We start from the raw sequence: 19,688 nt of genomic DNA, 5'->3' as shown, positions 1-19,688 counted from the left end.
TCCAAGGACCAATTGGCTTGTAATGTAAAGCCAAATTTAATTCTCTCAATCATGCATATTGCATATTTGCTAGAGACCCGATCAAATTTATAAACACCGAGTCTTGTGAAAATCTCTGAAATGTTTTGAATTCTCGTTTGAATCGAGTAACTAAGTCTGGTGTGCAAAACAATAAGACGTGGATAATCGTGTCATTTGAAAAAGCCCCTTCGACAGTTAAGTTGATGTCAAGAGAAAAAGAAAGTGAAGTGAATACTCTAAGAGAGTACTAGCTATGACCATAGATGAGTCGATCGTCAACTACTTACCCTCTGACAAATTTATCGTGTGTTCAACATCGTCTGTCACCCTTACCAACATGTCCAGTCCCTTACGCATTCCACTCTCGTCAAGACTTTGATCATTACTCCAGCTTCAACCACAATGCCCTCACCATCGCTCCCATGGCACCGATATTCTATTGCTTGGTAAGTCGTCTCACTCGTCTGGTCAGCCTCCCAACCACCACCACAATGCATCGGTTATGCATCATAGTGCTTAACTGTAAAAAATGTGTGTTTGTTATGTCTTGTTTTTTGCTTATCAGGGATAGTTTTGCAATTCAAACTTCATATGATTCGTTTCGATAGAAACTACAAAAATTAAGGACAAACAAATTTCTTTCAACAATGAGAATGATATCGTTCAAGAAAGATATATGAACGTTTTCCTCTACAGCAAAAATTGTGTTAAGACAAGTATCCATAGTTATCCCAAAGAGATCAAAAATTTTAGTTTGTGTTACATTTCGGTTAATTCAATAATTTGTTTTTAGGCCCTAAATTTCGAAAATATATAAAACAAACAGGACCTCAAAAATAATGAGTATTTTAGCTCCACCGCTATGAGAAAGGGTCGATAAATAGATATAAATGAACTTAACAAAATAATCTCAATTTAAATGATAGTCTAATACCTTATACTTCTATCAAGAGTAACTTCCAAACCTTGGATTGGGTATAGTCGATCTCAAACCGATTTAATTTATCGAATCTGCTACCCTCTAATCTTGTCTTTCTAAATGATTTATACCGTTTATCTTTGATTGGTATGAGCAAAAGCCAACATCGCTATCTGATCTCCACAATGCTGCAAACGAAAAGAATAAATGTTAGGTTCGTAAATCGTTTATATACGATGTGTATTTTTAGAAGCATAACAAAACTAGAAGAGTACAAGTACTAAGAATAATAGTTAGTTCTGGTTTAAAAATAAAATTGCTGACCCGAGTTTTAGTTGTTCGCCTCTTCTATGCACTTAGCACATTTGCATCTAAAGCCATAATCAGCAAGTAGTTTCTGCCTCTCCTCATACGGCAAATCCTCATCAATATATGAAATGGTTACCTGAAACGGGGAAAAAGAAGAAAAGGAAGCATCATTTCCGACTTCAATACAGTCATGAGCACATCAACATATCGAGAATTATATTCTCCGGCCAGTTTCAAAGCATGGATGATTGGATTCTAAGAGCTAGAACATACCTCGTCTCCTACTTGAATGGGACATAGCGCAACTACTGTCGCCCGACCGTCCTTATCCTAATTTACCACAAGAACTATAAATCAGTTACAAACAAACATAGCATGGTCATTCACAAGCATTCCAATTTAGAAAAGCTTAAGAGACGATATTGCAGACATGCATTCATGTTTTGTATAGCCAAGATAACACTATAATTTGCAACTTTTCAACTTCAAAAAGAGTCGAGGGAATTGGGAATGAGTTTTGGTTAATGATATTATTGGGTGGTAATATGAGTTTTGGTCTTAGTTTTGATGATATTTGCTCCGACATTCCCATGGTCATGAAGCTCATATCCTCAAACATGTTTTTTCTTTACAATTTTTCATTACCACTTAATACTACTTTTCCAAGTGGTGATGATCCGGGAAAAAAATTTGTGAAGAACAAAATGTTTAGACTAGGACAAACCTTGTCAAGTAATTTTCCTAGCTAAATTACATTTTATTTTCATTGCTACTCCCACCATTTAACAACGAAATGAGCCATAATAGTTACGGTATGCTCAATGCGTGACGCGAACTAAGTTCCTATGTATTTATATTTACTCCACCAAAAACCAAACAGAAATGATATTTTTCCTCACAGGCTGGAAGTAAACAAATAGATCAGGATAATATCATGATTAATGTTACATGATTCGCTGATCTCCTCACGAATTGTTAATCGAAAAAAGCAAATTGTGGTCGGTTTTGGGTTATTCTTGGGCAAATTTGAGCGAATTGCGGATTTAAATAGCGAATCAACTAGCGAATTATGTTACACTGATCATGATCCAATACACAAGCACATACACTAAGCAAAAACTACAACGAAATGAACAAAGGACCAAAGAGCAAAGAAGCATGATAATAAAGCTCGTACTAAAGCACGTTATAAGTCAACAAGTCCAGATAACAGAAATATGACTGCATAGATAATCTCTGCGAGCTATAAAATTCATATTTCATGAACATGTGGCGACCGGAAAAGAAATTTGAGCAAGCTATTTCTGAAGGAACAGGACAGAAACTCAAACTAACAGCAGCAAGGAAAAATTTGTATACATACCTCCTCTCTCTTGAATGCTTTTGCATTTGGACAACAAGAATGGTTCATACAACTTTGAATAGGGTAAAATGCAGTTCCTACATAGAAGAATTACGATATTTAGTAATTTAGTCCACCTTCAAACACAAAAATTGTTAAAAAGAAAGACAGAAAAGGAGGTTTATCAAAATCTCTATTACTATCGGTCTATCCCCTTGAATTTGCATCAATTGCAAATGGGGCGTTTTTTTAGGAATGGTGGAAATTTGATAATAAATAAAGCGAGAGATTGAATTATGTGGTGGGTCGACATTAAAATAAAAATGAGACTAAATGACTGCGACATTTCAAAATAGAAAATGAGACAAATTGAGAGAGACGGAGGAAGTATGCACTTCATATGATGCTATAGATCAACACTAAGTTGGTTAGAAACACAATCATTCTTGTTAACTTAAGACTTTTTGACAAAAATTATTAACAGATCAATTGTAAATCTGGGCCAGAGAACAATAAAAATTTCCCATCAATCCTTGGTACTTTATGTTGGAAATCCTTCACATGTGAGGAAGATCCCACATCGCTAAAATATTGGATTGTAGACTTGCATATAATGCTTGATGAGCAATCCTCCTAATACCATATGGTTTTGGGAAAAAGAGAGACTCATCAAGTGTTGTATGCAAGTCAACGCTCATTACTCGTGGGTTTGTGAGCTCGAGCCTACGGGTGCCCTGTGGGTGTGTCCACAAGTGGGCCCATGGGGTCATCATGTGACGAATTGTTATCACCAAGAGCATCCAATATTGAGAACATAACCTACCTTGACAACAAATTGAATAGCCATCACCAAGAGCATCCAATATTGGTCGAGTTAAAGCTTCCGCTTCTTTCTGTACAAAAGATCAGGACGACATGGAGTAATTGTGACGTGTAAAAGCAAGTTAGCTTCTAAATCCATAAGAGGCATCTAACCTTTTGAGATTCAGGAAGATCATCTACGTAAATAAAATAATCTTCGATTGGAGAGGCCACGACTAAGTCACTGTGAAGTGAAGTACAAAATTTAATTGTTATCCAAATATATGGGGCCAACATTATCATTCCAAAAGGTAATGTACAGTAACACTACATCGGAAAGAAGGTGGGCCATATAAACAGTTGAACATACAGAACACCTTAAAAGGGTACTTACAGATTATTCAACTCAAACATGCCAATGATATGTCCATATATATCCAGGGAGAACACTTCAATTTGTCAAAGATAAAAACAATAATACGATTTTACGACGAACAATGTATTAAGTGAAAAATAGAGCAAGGATACAAGGTGCACACTCTTCATCATATATGGCTACTTTCAAGAGCTGCAAAGACTGGAGAGCACAGAAAATAGGATTTGTCAACAATAACTCTAAAGAAAAAAGTATGACCACAACAACAAAATGCATTATGTGTGATAACTTGCATGAATCATAAATCAACAAAGAAAGATTATGGGGATTCAGGTTAAATTTCGGTATTCAGATATGTTGTCCGGACATGGAACATTAGCGGCCGTACCCGTTCAACATGACACATACACAGACACAAGATACGTGTCGAACCCGGTCTCGTGCAGTTGGACAAGGCTAACAAGTTATCTTTATCTTTGACCTAATAACATCTTTAGCAATATTCTCGGAGGTCTTATATTGTAGGATGTTTGAACGTAGAATAGGTCTAATATAGTCAAGAATTTTACTCATTATATAACATGGCAAATCCCCACAATAGAAAATGTGCTTTGGGTAAAACTTAAAAAACATTATGGTTCTAAAAGGACGTCTACAGTACTAGTTCTTGTGACACTAACCAGTTTAGAAATTTTGACTTCTAGTAGTAAATGTTATGTTACTTGGACTCGGGTACTATGTTGGATACTGGTAAGAGTCAAAGTGTCGGATACGTCTAAATATTCAATTTTACGCCTAAAATGAAGTGTCTAAGTGCCACACCAATGTCCGAGAATCAAGGATCAGATACGGATACGTGAAACAAAATGAAGAGTCTGAGCAACATATAGTAAATGTTAGCAACTCCAATTAAGAAGAGAGAAATTGGATCTAAAATCTTGTTAAAATAGTATACTTGAAAATGCCAACAATGTTAAAGTCTTAATCTAAACATAGAGGTTGGCTACATGAACCAAAATAAATTAATATGGAAAGCGTTGTTAATAAAGATAAAAGTATTCAGCAATACCAATAAGATTTGTCAAAAATTACAGAAACTAGCAGTGACTAAAGTTGCACAAAAGCTTCTATAACCTAAATAGAAGACTTGGCTGAGAAAATATAAATGAAAAGTCACCTCAAATGCCAGTTGTTTAATCTCCAATCTAAATGCAACTTCATCAATTTCGTCAACATCTTCAGGTAATGCAATGCAATCCCACCACCTAAATATACGGACAGAAAATAGTTAGACTTTAAATCATTCCAAGACAAACATTACATAACTGCCTTGAGTATTCTTATGTTAAATCTTTCAAATATTCTACAGTGAAATTTTAGCTACAAATGACCTTTAAAGATATTTGTAACCCTTTTTGTGAAAACACGCAAGGAAAAAGGAGAAACGTAAAAGGGCACGTACATATTTATAGATACTTCCAACTGACTTTGTGAAGTACTAATGTAGCAATAGATATATAGGATATAACAACATAAATGGGACAAAAGGAAAACATGAAGATAAGAGCTTTAGTTCTCACAGGAAAACGTTGACAAAAAATCATATTATTGAGCAAGATAATCAAATGTTGGATTTGGCGCACTTTAATTAAAGTAGGAAACATATGAAGACCAAAACCACGAATTACTAAGTTTGATGGACCACAGCTCACCCAATCACAGGCAACAATTTTTAGACCTGATAGATACCATATCTTAACAAGTAACTTAATCATAAGAAATCTACAAACAACTATTATTCTAAATCATAGGATCTTAAACGTTGTCGTTGCTTTTGTTAATTTGAATTGAAGGTGATAGAAAATTGGCCCATTTCTGGAAGCGTTCAATTATTCTGCATAAATAAAGTTCTCATATCTATAAAAAATGCAACTATTTTAAGTACCTTTTCTTGTATCCCATAGACACTGGTTTCCATGATTCCAGAAGCAATGATAAATCAACGGTAGCATTATTGGATTCTAAGCCTACTTCTTTAAGATGAGCTTCCTTCAAATTCTTATATCTCAGGACAGTCATAGCAATGACCTATATTCATTATCAAAAACCAGAAAGACATAAGTATCAAATCAACACTGCTTGCAATAAAAAGCTTCCAAAGTAATGACAAATCAAATGAAGAGTCCTAAGTTAATATCTGGGCTATCATGAACTCCCACAAGCAAATATTATATTTTGTTGAACTATATCGGCTATTTAAAACCATTTATCCTGGAACTATGAAGGGGTTAACTTTTGAGTTAGAGCTTTTATTAAATTATGCACTTGAAAATATTAGGTCTTTGCAAATTGTGAACAACTCATTCTCAACATGAGCACTGTCAAAATGTGGCTAGCATTGTTAGATGACCACTGAAATATAAAACAACACCCATGGGATCATCAATCCGAAGTTAGGCCTATAAAACTAGCCACAATTAAAACCTCATATAGATGATGAATATGAACCAGCCCAGTGGCAGTGGATCTAGGACTCAAACTCATTGGTAGCACCGACATATAAAGAAAATATTAAGGAAACGTTGCAAAAAAATTCCAAACTCAAAAAATTTCATTACTCCAAACTGAAATGTATATGTTACTGCTATTTAGTTATAAATTAAATGACATAAAAAAATGAGTACACTGTGCTATCGAGTTAGAAATTGAACACATGGTACTCAACCATGGGCGAAGCTACACCGAGGGTCGTTGTCCGACCCCCTAGTCTAAACCATTGTCCTGTAACATTTTTAACTTGACCCCTTACTAATTATAATATATTGTAAGAGTTGATTAAATATCACAATATTAAGTAAATTTATATGTTTAAAGTTATAGAAATAAATAAGGTTAAGGTTTCTACTTCAATTCAAACTAAGTAGGGTCACAAAGGATAAAATAACTTTCGTCAAAGACAAAAGTCAGAAAAGATTCTCGACCCCTCACTACGAAACTAAAGACTTATAGATGTGGAAATTGGATCTCATGATTCTCATATGAATAGTCAGAAGCTCTCATAGTATAAAAATATAGTTTAACATCTAAATCACTCAATGATCATATTTCCATAAGTATTTCATACTTACAACACACGTACACATAAAATTACAGGAAGAATGCAATCAATAAGAGAAAATGCTATAAATCGTTGTGTAAATGATGAATGATGGTGCAATGACCTGATATTTGCATTTACGAAAGGGTAAAATAGTAATTGTCATACTAGAGAAGACTTGGGGAATAAGTTAGAATTAAGAAGTAGCTTATTATATAATAAGGGGAATTAGAGAGTTATGATATCATGAAAACTTTATACATTTAGTGGGTGAGTTTTATACTCAATTGGAGACCTCAAGCTTCTCAAAGTGCTTGATCTATCTTTTGTTATTTTGTAAACTTCCTTTTATCATCCAATTAATAGTATAATTTCTCTCTTGTCATTTTATCATTTCAATTTCTATTTTACTGTTTTAGTCCAAGTAATCAGTTCATAGCATATGGCTAGCTTGACTGCAAGCTTGTCAAAACTACAGGTTCAGTTATTCAATAAATGATCCAAGCTTAACAAAGATTTGCATGCTAAATGAGTTTGAGCACAAACAATGAAAACAACAATATATGCATACTTAAAATAGTCAGAGAGAAAACAGCTCTTACATTTATTTTATTTTTTGAAAATAAACAGCTCTTAATACAAAGAATTGAGGAGCGAGTAAGATGATAAATTTCCTTAGGAATAGCAATGATGAGATGAATGTTAACACCAAATCCAATTAAAAAAAATGTACAGGTACAAGGAAAAAAAAAATTAAAAAAAGACTATTACCTTAGCAGCAAGAATAAAGATGTCATTTGTGTCTGCAGTGCAAAATGAACGCGGAAATAAGTTGCAAGACAAAATTTGCATCCCAACATCAATCTATTACAAGTCTTACCATTTGCATGCTCTACAAACTTGGACAGTGCCTTCCTACGTGATAATTTTGACTTCTCCCCCATACATAGTAAAGAATGACTGGTTTCCCAGTCAATTTTGGCACAATGTTGGCTGTAGATTGAAAATAATAGTTATCACAATGTATGGACAAAAGCTAAGAGAAGTAAAATCAACAGATCTGTTGGATTTAATCAGAATAGTATATACAAGTATATTGATTATCGAACTATTGAATTCTCCCACAGTGTTATTAAATCATTGGTGACATGGTACAATGTCAAAATAAATGTGACTATATCCTTAAAAAACTTGACAATCAAACTTTGTTTAAGCAAATGTCATTCGCATTTAATCCATCACATTTTCTAGCAAGTGCCCCCGTCTGTAAACCAGATTGACCGGAAAACATCTAACAAAATATATAACACCCATAAAAGGATGACATAATGATATTTTTGTACAAAGAGCTTGTTTTTTGATAGCAAATTGCAAACGCCAAGCAATGATAACAGAGATGTGACACAAACAAGCACAAGAGGAAACATGTTTTTGTACTTTATTAATAGCGTCAACATACTACAGCTTAACTACGACCAATATTTGATACATCCCTAATTCTAAAACAGACCAGCCGTTTATAGGACTCTTCTCAATCCAAAGCAACTTCCTCTGGAAGCTTGAAGTCCACCAATTACCTTTTACCTGTTCACTTCAACAATAATAATGCTAAAGCCTCATTTCTAAGACACATGAACCCTAAACAATCAAGTATTCTTCACCCCCTTCTGAACATATCCATCAACACAAACTACAAACCTCACATACATATATATATATATATAGGTTATTTATATTTATCCTTACTTAGGCAATATCTTAAACATAGCGGACTATAGTCCAATTAATCTTACACCCCCAACAATAATATGCTAATTATAGTCAGTTTTCAAGGAGCTTCTAAAGCACTTAAACTACTTAAGAGTGGCAAGCTACATACACTTTTGTCACCTTGCCATCCCAACCTCAACTAAGGAGATAACCTACAAGAAATTGATGTTTGAATCTACCCAATGCAACATTTTACAATTGTCAAACGGGCTGGATTTATATATGATAATTATGAATAAACTTCATCAAAAAAAATAAAAGCTATAAACAACTTTCAGTTTTCAATGAATCACAATGTTACCTGCAGTAATACTCTTCTCCACACCAGCCACAACATGGAGTTGGCACAGGTAAAGGAAATTTTTCAGAGTAAGGTAATGAGAATTGACCATCCACTAGTGACTCGATAAATTCTTGAGAAAGTGGAATTTTGTTCTGAGAACCAGAGGTAGAACATTCTCCATGATTATTTTCTACTACGCAAGAATCATCTTCCCCATTAGATGAGTCACTATGACAATGATTGCCGGAGGGAACACCAAGTCTATCGAAATAGAGTTTTCTACCGATTTGAAGTTCAATAGATCCTATAAAACGAAAACACGAGGCACATACATAACAGTCCATCTGCAAAAGAGAAAATAATGTGTTTATTATATCTTGATCATGAAATTAAGAAGTCACGTGATGAAATTTTATTAGTCATGTAAATCCAACCTTGTTTTCAGTGTGTTGAGAACCCACAAGCATTTGGTCTTTCAACACAAGTTCTCCAGCTTTAAACTCAGCATCAGCATATACTCCTGTAGTAAAGTATAAAGAAAAAAATCATCAACGAGAAACCTATAACTTGATACAATTAGAATGGATACTTACCACAAGCATAAGTTAACTATAGATTTTCATTTCACTCTATTAATCTATTAAAGAAATAAACACACAAAGATCATATAATGAACCATAACTGTGTGCTTGATTTTCCAACAAGCCACATGTTCAAGAGGAAACAATGAACCATATGCTTAATCTTCCTTTATGTAATCCTGAAATATAAGGTTATGAGGACTAAAATCTAATCGAAATAAATGGATGTTTAGAGATCACAATGACAATGATAGCTAGCATTACAATTCATTATTTATTAGCTAGCATTGCATTTAATCAAGACAAATAAATGAATTTATATATTTCTTATTGAAGTTTGCTATAGAAGCAAGTCAAAATGTTGCAAAAACCTGCATTTTATGAACATACCATTACCCCATGCTAAGTGGCTCCCAAGTCCCTCCTAGGAGGGTTTGGCGTACATGATATTCTGGATTTTCTCCGAATTTCTCTTCTTTCCTAATTGATCTTTGATTGCAAATATTATCGACAACTTCACGTAAACAAGACGTACAAGTGATTTGATAACACATTTCACTATAGTCCATCATAATCCATCTTAGTCACGATGCCATGATAAAAATGCATTTTAAAGGTTAATAAGATTACAATTGCATTCATATTAGACCGCAACAGCCCCAAATGTCCACAAACATAAGCCTATCACGACAATAACTACATTTGTATTACCTAACTAAAAGAGTTCAGCACATAAATAAGGTCATACAAATTTTATCCACGAGTTATCTGGTGTTAGTCAAAGAGAGGAAAGCTCAAAGAAAATGGGTTTGTTGATTATTTTGAAACCCATGAAGTCTTGAAATGAACATTTAATAAAATATAACTTCAGCCTTTTTTCATAAAAGTTGTACTACTACTCCCTCTGTCCCATTAGAAATTGCTACTGGTACAAATTTAAAGGTTTTTAAGGAGTGGGAAAAAAGGTGTACTTGACGGGAACCGAGAAAATTATGTGGATTGGATGGAAATAAGTTAAACGTGAGGGGAATTTGAGAAAAGAATGTGAATCAAGGCCAAAAATAGAATTGTGGCAATTTCTATGAGGGAAATTTTAAAGAAAATTGTAGCAATTCTAATGGGACTGATTGAGTATGTATGGATGAAAAGATAGGTTTGTTCGACTAATGATCTTTCAAACCCCATCATGATGAATTTGAGTCATTAACAGGTTGACTACACAATCAACAGGCAAGGCAAGCCCAGTTCAAAGAAGAAAACGTATGAGATCTTGTCTATGGGCTAAAACTTTGTCTAACTTAATTAGTTAGAAAGATATATTTTCTTTTTATTCAGACTTAGTTACTAGTTAGTGAGTTATTATTTAAATGTGATTTCAATTCAATTAGAATTTCAAATTCAGTTAGAAAATTGATCTTGATATGCTATGAATAATCAGCCCAATGGAATAAGAATGGATAGTGGATTTTGACTGAACTTTGAGCTTTTTTAGTTCTTTGCATGTTACTCTTTTAGGATTGGGAGTAAGAAACTCATCCATGCTTATCAAGCCTTCAGCAAGTCTGATTCGCGTTGTTGGAAAAATCAGTCCTAGTATCATGGTTAAGATTGAGTTTGTTGTAGAATCCATTCCCCTTAAAAAAAATTTAAATGTCATCTTTTCCATAACTCCCTTTCATACGCTAACATTCTTAAACCAAAGTCCTGATCTCTCTAAACTTTTATCTCTCTACATTTTTGTGTCACACTATCCTTAACCCCACAACCCCAAATTCTTCTAAAACTCTTGTCATACATCTCCCAACCTTAAAACCCTTCAAAGGTTCAATCTTTGAACAATCCCACATCAAACACAACCAAAAACAAAACTAAGCCAAGAAAGTCGGACATCAAACCTATTTGTCTAAAAGGTCCTACCTTTCTTCTCTTATCTTTTCCAATCCCTTCATAAACCTTCTAAATGTTTGCCCCTTACCCTAAAATCACAAAAAGATCCCTCATTTCCCTAAAAAAATCCTTAAAATCTAATTCCTCCAACCTCTCTTCCTAAACATCCAAAAATAAGTCCAACTCAAATTCAATTTCACCAAGAGTTTTATATAGAAACCCGTTTATACATGTGGTTCTATACCAACTTCAGCCTTTGCTTCTTATTACATTGTGTTGTTTCCTTTTGCACTACCATGTCGACCTTTAATTCTCCAAGAATGCCCTTTGTTGCACGAGCAATACAATTCTTCATCTTCGTCCTCCATGAACGCCCTTAGTTGCACAAGCAATACAATTCTTCATCTTTGTCCAAGTTAGATTTCATCCTCCTTGATTTCACCCTTTGATTTTCAATTGTCCTTGATGATCATTCTTAAGCGAATCCGATTACGTATAAAACATCAAAGACTATGACTTTGTACTAGGTGACTATACTACAACAAATAGAAATACAAGTAGGTGTTCAACATCTCCCTAACCCAATTGAGAAAAATCAACTCAAGACCCCAAACTTGAACTTGGTACACATACGCTCGCAAAGTGAGGTGAATAAGTCCCCATATTAGGTTTAATTCCTCATTTTAAGTTGCACTATAAAGCAATCAAATCAAAAGATAATGAGGGCAAATTATCTTTGCAAATCACCTTAACTTTGAACTCAACACACTTCATATCAACAATTAGACGAATACCATCAAGGCATTTTCAAGTACCATGTACAGCAAAAATACAGAACCCATAGTCAATTGCTAATAAACCCATTGATAATCAGAAACCAAACAAGCAAAGAAAAGAAGAGGAATGAAGAGAGGAGAAAAGTACCCTTTCCAATATGACCGTCAACTTTAACTCTAATTCCATGGCAATTCCTTGTGGCAAGCAAATTATCAAAATATTCCTGCAATACAGCAAGTAGTATAAAAAGGTAGAAACCAACAAAGAAGAAAAAGTAGCAGCAACGAAGGAGAAAGATGTAAGTATGAGTAAAAAGGAACCTGGGCAATTTGAGAAGGAGGAGATTGGAGAAGAGCTGAAATTTGCGGCGCGAACTGTTCATCAATGGGACAAATGATTTCCATGGTGAACTGTGAAAACCTTAACGGCAGATAGCTATAGACATATACGGAGAACCTTAAAAATGATTATATATATATATATATACACGCCTTCGCGGCTCGTGCAGGGCCGGACTCTAAGATCTGGGAGGTCCGGACCAAACCATTAAATATAGGCTTCAACTTATTAAATATACAAAATTTATTATATGTTCCTACCTGTTAAATGTTAATATTTAGTTTTTCTAATTTTTAGGATGGGTCAACTCAAAAAAAAAATTGGGATGACTCGGGACATAAGCCCCTCTTACCACCTAATAGGGTCGACCCTACCTCACCCCTAAATCCTCGCTCAATTTGCCCTAAGGGCTATGTGCTTCTGACGATGCATAGTAAAAAAGACTGAGAGAAAAGGACAAAGCAAAAAAACCTACAAAGATTTTTGGTAAAAACAAATTCTTTATTAAAACCGTCTTATCGTGAGATTGCTTAATATGGGTTGGCCCAATTTTAAATTCCTTAAATTTTAATGAAAAAAACTGTTTTTATTTAGATAACTGCTATATAAGTTTAATTTTGGGCTGCTTGTGTAGGCCTGCCTCATGGTGAGACGGTCTCATACAAAACTTGCTGTTTGGTAAAATAGTTTACTGAGCAATTATAACTTCTTTTGGTACAAATAAATGGTTAGATGGTCAAACTATTTGATGCTTGTACTTGGTAAATTAACTGTTTGGACGGCTTGTTATTTATTAGTTTGAACAACTTGTTTTTAACAGCTAGTTAGAGGTGTTTTGTTAGCTTGTTTGACTAGTTTGAAGTGTTAGACATTTGTATTGGCTTTTAAGCTAATTGAATCGATCAGTTGTTTATGAACATATTTGGTAAAATTAAATATTAATTGTTGGTTATTTATTTCAAAAAAACGTGGCCCACATGTTATAAATCATTTAAGAAAGTTGATGAAAAATAGTTTTATCATTATGGGTTAAAAGCTTGTTTTTAGCTTGTCGAAGGGGATATATAAAACATGTTTTTTTGAGTTTTTGAAACCAACAAATCAAAAGACAAAAACAACCAAAAAAAAATGGAAAAATCATTTACCAAACGCACCACATTTTCGGTCTTCCTCACCCTCTTTTTAAGCCGCTAAAGTATGGCTTGTTGTGCCCCTTATAATTCACTAATATCACATCGTTGCACATCTCAAAATGATTAGCTTCACATTTTCCTCAATATTCGTGACTCTAAACTTTTTTATGTCTTTATTATCAAGTCTATCTGTTAAAGTATGTCCGATCATTCATCTAAGCATCCACATTTACACGACTCTCATCTTTTTACAATGATTCTTTTAAAAGTTGCACATTGTGATCCACATGGTAGTGTCAATTCTATTTGTTTATTTTGTGTTGATTTCTGTTAGTGATCGGATTGTAACGTTTTACCTTAGTCCGTAGTAGTTGAATATAGAATTAGGAAGCAATTATGGTCACCTGAGGTCAGGTCTAAGGAGAGGGGGTCAGGGGGACAACGTAAGCAGGATCTAGAACTAAGAGTGAGGACTTCGAACATAGGTATCCTAGAAGCCAAGTTGTTAGAGTTGGCAAATGAGCTTTCCAAATACAGGATTCATGTAGCATGTGTTCAAGAGACTAGGTGGAAAGGGCAAAAAGCAAAAGGTATAAAGGGATATAAGTTGTGGTATGCAGGTTTGGACGGCATACGTAACGAGGTTGGCATCCTAGTGTCTAATGATATCCTAAAGCAATTGGTTGAAGTAAAGAGGTGTAATGACAGGATTATGCTAGTTAGGATAGTAGTGGGGGAAGAGATCATATCCATTGTCAGTGCGTACGGGCCCCAAGTTGGGCTCGATGAGCAGGTGAAGTGCGAGTTCTGGGATAACCTAGGAGACCTCATGAGAACTATCCCGGAAGATGAGAAAGTTTTCTTAGGAGGAGACTTTAACAGACATATAGGCAGAGATGCAGGCAACTATAACTCGGTACATGGAGGGTTTGGTTTGGGGGCAAGGAATAAGAGTGAGGAGAATTTGCTAGAGTTTGCGCTAGCAAATGATTATAGCAAACTCGATCTTTAGAAAGAAAGATGAGCATTTGATCACATATAAGAGTGGCGGAAATGCAACCCAAGTTGACCATTTCTTAGTGCGCAAGGGAGATCGGGCCTAATGCTCGGATTGTAAGGAGGCGTTGGGTACAAAGATGCCCACCCAACACAGGCTTTTAGTAATGGTTTTCAGGATGAGGAAGAAAATCCTAAAGAAGAAGGTTGACTCTAGGGGAAAGATCATGTAGGGGAGACTCAAAGGGGATATGGTCACAACCCTGTTAAGCAAGATAAGTTTATTGGGCTTTCCAAGTCAGTCAGAGGATGCGAAATGAAATGTAGGTGAACATGGCAAAAACCATTAGAAAGTGGCAAAAGAGACCTTGAGGATGTCGTCGGGTAAACCAAAAGTATTCAAAGAGTCGTGGTGGTGGAACGATGAGGTGGAAAAGAAGATAAAGGAAAAAACAAGAGATTTAAGGAACATATCGCATGCGCGGAAGAGGAGGATAGGATAGAAAAGAGAGTGAGCTAAAAAGAAGCAAAGCGGGTGGCAAAGAAAGCGGTAGCGGAGGCAAAAAAACCGTGGTTATGAGGACTTGTATCGGAAGCTTGATACCAAAGAGGGTTAGAAGCAGATTTTTAAGCTGACAAGTACTAGGTCCTGGAAACGGCAAGACTTAGAGGCATTGAAATACATCAAGGAGGAGGGAGGACGAGTTCTCCTGAGACAAGAGGACATCAAAACCAGTTGGCTCCAGTATTTCTCTCAGCAACTCAATGAGTCTAGGGGGGCAAAGGAGGCGGATAATCAAATTTCTGACGTCCAAAGACCACTGGAATATGGGTCAACAGGTGATATTACCACAGAAGAAGTAGGAGAAGCTCTTAAAAAGACGGGGAGAACAAAGACAGTCGGGCCAGATAACATCCCAATTGAGGTGTGAAGGAGTTTAGGAGAAGAGGGCATTTGTTGGTTGACTAACCTCTTTAATATAATTTTGAGAACACATAAAATACCAAAAGAATGGAGGAGTAGCACACTAATACCTCTTTTTAAAAACAAAGGCGATGCGCAGGTATGCGGGAACTATAGAGGTATCAAACTTCTAAGCCACACGATGAAATTGTGGGAAAGAGTGATAGAGAGGAGAATTAGACAGGAAACGGTGATTAGAGAGAACCAATTCGGTTTTATGCCAGGAAGGTCAACCATTGAGGCAATTCATGTTTTGAGGAGACTGATGGAGAAATATAGGGAGCGAAAGAAGGATCTGCATATGGTGTTCATTGACTTGCAGAAAGCGTATGATAGCATACAACGATGTGTCATCTGGGATAGCCTCTAGGCTAGAGGTACCTCTTCAGTGTACATTAAGGCTATACGGGATATGTATGACAGAGTTTCGACTAACATTCAGACACCGATGGTGATAATAGAGCTTTTTCCGGTTAAAGTTGGACTACATCAGGGATCAACTCTAAGCCCTTTCATTTTTACTGTCATTATGGAAGAGATTTCTAAATCTATTTGGGAGACGATACCGTGGTGCATGCTATTCGCTGACAACATAGTGCTGGTAGCAGAAACTAGAGAGTAGGTTAGAAATAAATTAGATGAGTGGAGGGAAGCTTTAGAAGGTAAAGGGTTGCGCATTAGTCGTACAAAGACCAAGTATTTGTGTTGTGACTTTAGTGGGACATCACCGGTAGAACCAGAGGTGTCCATTGATGAAGCAGTTGTTAAAAGTACGACAAAGTACGAGTATTTGGGATCGATCATTCAAAGGGATGGAGAGATTGACGGAGATGTAAATCATCGTATACATGCAGGTTGGCTCAAGTGGCGAGCAGCAACTTCAGTGCTATGTGATAGGAAATTCCCAAGCAAGTTAAAAGGAAAATTTTACCGGTTGGCAATCAGATCTGCTCTGCTATATGGGACTAAATGTTAGCCTGCAAAGAAGATTTTTGAACATGAGATGGAAGTTACAAAAATGTGTATGCTGAGGTGGATGTGTGAGCATACATTGATGGATCGAATTAGGAACCAAGAGTTTAGGGACAAACTAGGGGTAGCCTCTATTTCTGGAAAAATGCACGAAAATAGATTGAGGTGGTTTGGACATATGCAGAGAAAGACTTTCGACGCCCCTATGATGAGGGTAGAAAGCATTATAGTAGAGGGTAAGAGGAGTCGAGGAAGACCCAGGAGAACTTGGGATGAGCAAATAAGAGTTGACTTGCACGAGTTAAACCTCTCAGAGGGCATGACTAGGGATAGGGGTAGTTGAAGGCGCCATATCCATGTTTTAGACTACTGATGTCCTCTTAGATTACCTTTTGGTGTTTTTGCCCTCTTGCTTATCTCGTTTCTTTTATTATTAGTTTTTGTTTTCTTTTATTTTGTAGTTGGTTCTACTTATTTATTTTATTTATAGACATTTAATTTATCTTTCCTGTGTAGGTACGTCTCTTTATCGTTCTCGAGCCGTGGGACTCCTTTGGCTGCACTCTCCTTTATGGGTATAAGTTGTCGCCGTCCTTCCCTCCCTAAACCCTATCCATAGTTTTTCTATGAGCGGGATACACTGAATAAAATGATGATGATGACTCACAAACCGAGTTTTTCTTGATTCTTTGCGTATATTCTCTATATTCTTATGTACAAGTGATTGTTTTATCTCCTTGAATATTTCGTATTCTTCATTATAAAAATTTGTCAAAATGCCCATTTATAGATCCTTCATGTCCCTAAACAAAAATTTTATTATTTTTATTCTTAATACACTTAATATACCTATGTCCTTTAATATACCTATGTCCTTAACATGTTTGTCTCCTCCTCATCCTCCTATTTATAGATACTTTTTTTTTCTATGGTGTTAAGTTTAACAAATATCACTTCGAAAGCACTTATACTTGGATAGAATTTTCTCATTCCTCTAGTTTTCCTTTTACGAGCTACCATTCTTCTTTTTACTCTATAGGTTTTGCTATAAATTTTTTTAGTCTGTCATATATATTTTATTACATTTTAATATTTGGTCATGATATATACTTTTTATTTAATTTTTTATCTCTCTACACAGTCAATCATCACAACCACATGTTTCTCTTATTTCCTTGAAAATCATACATTTTAATACCTTATCTCTCTTTTTTTTGATTGTACAAGATTTGTACTTGTAGTAAAAGTCGTTTAAACCAGGGGGTAACCTTCAATTAATCAAATATTACTATCTAAAACAAAATATTACAAAACTTATCAACTTATTCCTCTATTTCATTCAATTTGCTCAATTTTTCATTTTAACTATCTTAATAAATTTATCATATCTTTATTTTTTTGATATGACTTAACAAATTTTATTTTTATTTTCTCTCTTTTCTCTAAATATTTTATTACTTTAACTCATTATATGTAACGTACTGAGTTTTCACGTCAAAAAGCAAATAAAAATATCCGGTTAAGTATAGAATAGAATAGTTTAAGGTGGATAAGCCATGCTACAAAACAAACCATCAAAAATCAAATAAAGATTTTTAAGGAAAGCAGTAAGCCAGCAACCCTTAATTTGATAATCTCATTTTTTTTCTCGTCCAATCCAAGCGAATCTTAAGCCGATCTCTCATCTCAGCAGATGACCACAACAATGGCGGCAGTGATATCAACAGCTTCAACACCAGCATCTGTTTCATCGGTACGACCCCTTTTTCTAATCCCCAACAACTTGCTCATTCCATCTTCCTCTCTTTCTTGTACGATTTCACGAACCAGAATCAATTCAAGACTTGTAATTACTTCCCAAGTAGCCTTGAAATCCGATTCTTCGATCGATTCCGAGGAAGAAGATGCAGAATTGAAGAGTAATCTTGAAAAGGTGGGTCGCAAAATTCGAGTGAAATCACCTTTGAAAGTCTACCATATCCCTAAATTGCCTGAATTTGAATTGAATTCCGATATGGTTGGGGTGATCAAGCAGTATGTTGGGTTCTGGAAAGGAAAACACATCTCCCCTAATCTCCCTTTTAAAGTTGAATTCGTTGTTGAGATTGAAGGCCGTGGCCCTGTCAAATTCGTCGCTCATCTTAAGGAAGACGAATTCGAATTCGTAGATCAGTAGTTGCAGAACACTTACTTGCGTAGCTATAGAACACGTGTTGTTTCTCTTACTACTACTTCACTACTGTTTAATGTATATGCAATGCAATCCCCTCGATGCCCATACTGTTTCTCCTGTGATTCGCTTCATTGATTGAAGTTGATTTTGTATTCATCACTTTCTCTTTCAGTCTTACTGTGCTATTTCTTCTTGCCTATCTATATGTATCTGATAAATACTATGTGGTTATATTGTTTAGATGAAGGAAGTTAACTTGGAATATTTGTTGAGCTTTTGTTATATTTAAAATGAGTATATGCAAGAAAATTTAACACCTTTTTTATTAATAATATTAAAGACTGGCAATGAGAATGAGTTTTTAGAGCTAATTTTGGGGAAATGTGCTATGTCATTGTGTTGGTAATGAAGCTCTTATGCTCAAACACTTCTTTTCTTTACATTTTTCATTACCTCTTCCACCTTCCCAAGTGGCAATGTATGAGAATAAATTTTGTGATTTGTGAAGAAATCAACTCGACCAAAATCAACTCGACCAAAAGCTTTAGCTGATGGTTGAGGCCCTAGAAATGTTATATACTCTAACACGCCTTTCAAACAAGAGCCCTTTATGCTAGAAGTGTGATGCAACACAGACCCTTCTCATATCGGGCACTAAATATTCCACTTTAAATCAGGGGTGTTTGAGATTTGAACTGGTGACCCCTGTCACACAGGGGTGTTTGAGATTTGAACTGGTGACCCCTTGTCACACTGGCTGTGATACCATGTCAAGGAACCGACTCATCCAAAAATTTAAGCCGATGGTTGAGGCCCCATGATATGTTATATAACATAAAGAGAGGTAAGCATGACTATAAATTTGTCAAGTACCTTCCCTAGCTAAAATTCAGTATATTCTCATTCCCATTCCCATTCACATTAATACCAACAATCATACAAATTGTA

At 35.4% G+C, this 19,688-nt stretch overlaps 3 protein-coding genes across 3 annotated transcripts; 2 read left to right on the top strand and 1 right to left on the bottom strand.

The window, feature by feature from the left end:
• Positions 1-714: 714 nt before the first annotated feature.
• On the bottom strand, positions 715-12,620 carry LOC130827430 (histone-lysine N-methyltransferase ATXR2). Its single transcript, XM_057693151.1, has 16 exons — positions 12,484-12,620; positions 12,311-12,386; positions 9,353-9,438; positions 8,937-9,262; positions 7,746-7,858; positions 7,637-7,668; positions 5,714-5,856; positions 4,946-5,033; positions 3,921-3,969; positions 3,787-3,841; positions 3,567-3,636; positions 3,415-3,484; positions 2,613-2,689; positions 1,523-1,579; positions 1,265-1,385; positions 715-1,128 (listed from the first exon to the last, which is right to left on the bottom strand). Exons 1-15 carry the CDS (start codon positions 12,565-12,567, stop codon positions 1,272-1,274), a joined length of 1,440 nt encoding a protein of 479 aa, XP_057549134.1. The 5' UTR covers positions 12,568-12,620; the 3' UTR covers positions 715-1,128; positions 1,265-1,271.
• Positions 12,621-13,754: 1,134 nt separating this feature from the next.
• Positions 13,755-14,647, top strand: LOC130826670 (uncharacterized). The gene is made up of 2 exons (XM_057692239.1): positions 13,755-13,832; positions 13,997-14,647. Exons 1-2 carry the CDS (start codon positions 13,755-13,757, stop codon positions 14,645-14,647), a joined length of 729 nt encoding a protein of 242 aa, XP_057548222.1.
• Positions 14,648-18,000: 3,353 nt separating this feature from the next.
• LOC130827428 (ferredoxin-thioredoxin reductase, variable chain, chloroplastic-like) lies at positions 18,001-19,004 on the top strand. The gene has a single exon (XM_057693149.1). It carries the CDS (start codon positions 18,261-18,263, stop codon positions 18,741-18,743), a length of 483 nt encoding a protein of 160 aa, XP_057549132.1. The 5' UTR covers positions 18,001-18,260; the 3' UTR covers positions 18,744-19,004.
• Positions 19,005-19,688: the final 684 nt, after the last annotated feature.

Source organism: Amaranthus tricolor, chromosome 11 (assembly GCF_026212465.1).
Source record: "Amaranthus tricolor cultivar Red isolate AtriRed21 chromosome 11, ASM2621246v1, whole genome shotgun sequence".
In the NCBI taxonomy this organism is placed as follows: domain Eukaryota; kingdom Viridiplantae; phylum Streptophyta; class Magnoliopsida; order Caryophyllales; family Amaranthaceae; genus Amaranthus; species Amaranthus tricolor.
This window is presented reverse-complemented; position numbering and strand designations above follow the sequence as displayed.

Bases quoted from the DNA above. Each gene is read 5' to 3' on its own strand.
- LOC130827430 (XM_057693151.1), bottom strand. From the start codon at position 12,567: ATGGAAATCATTTGTCCCATTGATGAACAGTTCGCGCCGCAAATTTCA. The intron at 9,263-9,352 runs GTTGGATTTACA...TCTCTTTTGCAG, and splicing joins CTCAACACACTGAAAACAAG to ATGGACTGTTATGTATGTGC. The intron at 3,637-3,786 runs GTAAGTACCCTT...TTCACTTCACAG, and splicing joins ATGTTTGAGTTGAATAATCT to TGACTTAGTCGTGGCCTCTC.
- LOC130827428 (XM_057693149.1), top strand. From the start codon at position 18,261: ATGACCACAACAATGGCGGCAGTGATATCAACAGCTTCAACACCAGCA.
- LOC130826670 (XM_057692239.1), top strand. From the start codon at position 13,755: ATGATTAGCTTCACATTTTCCTCAATATTCGTGACTCTAAACTTTTTT. The intron at 13,833-13,996 runs GTATGTCCGATC...GTTTTACCTTAG, and splicing joins TATCAAGTCTATCTGTTAAA to TCCGTAGTAGTTGAATATAG.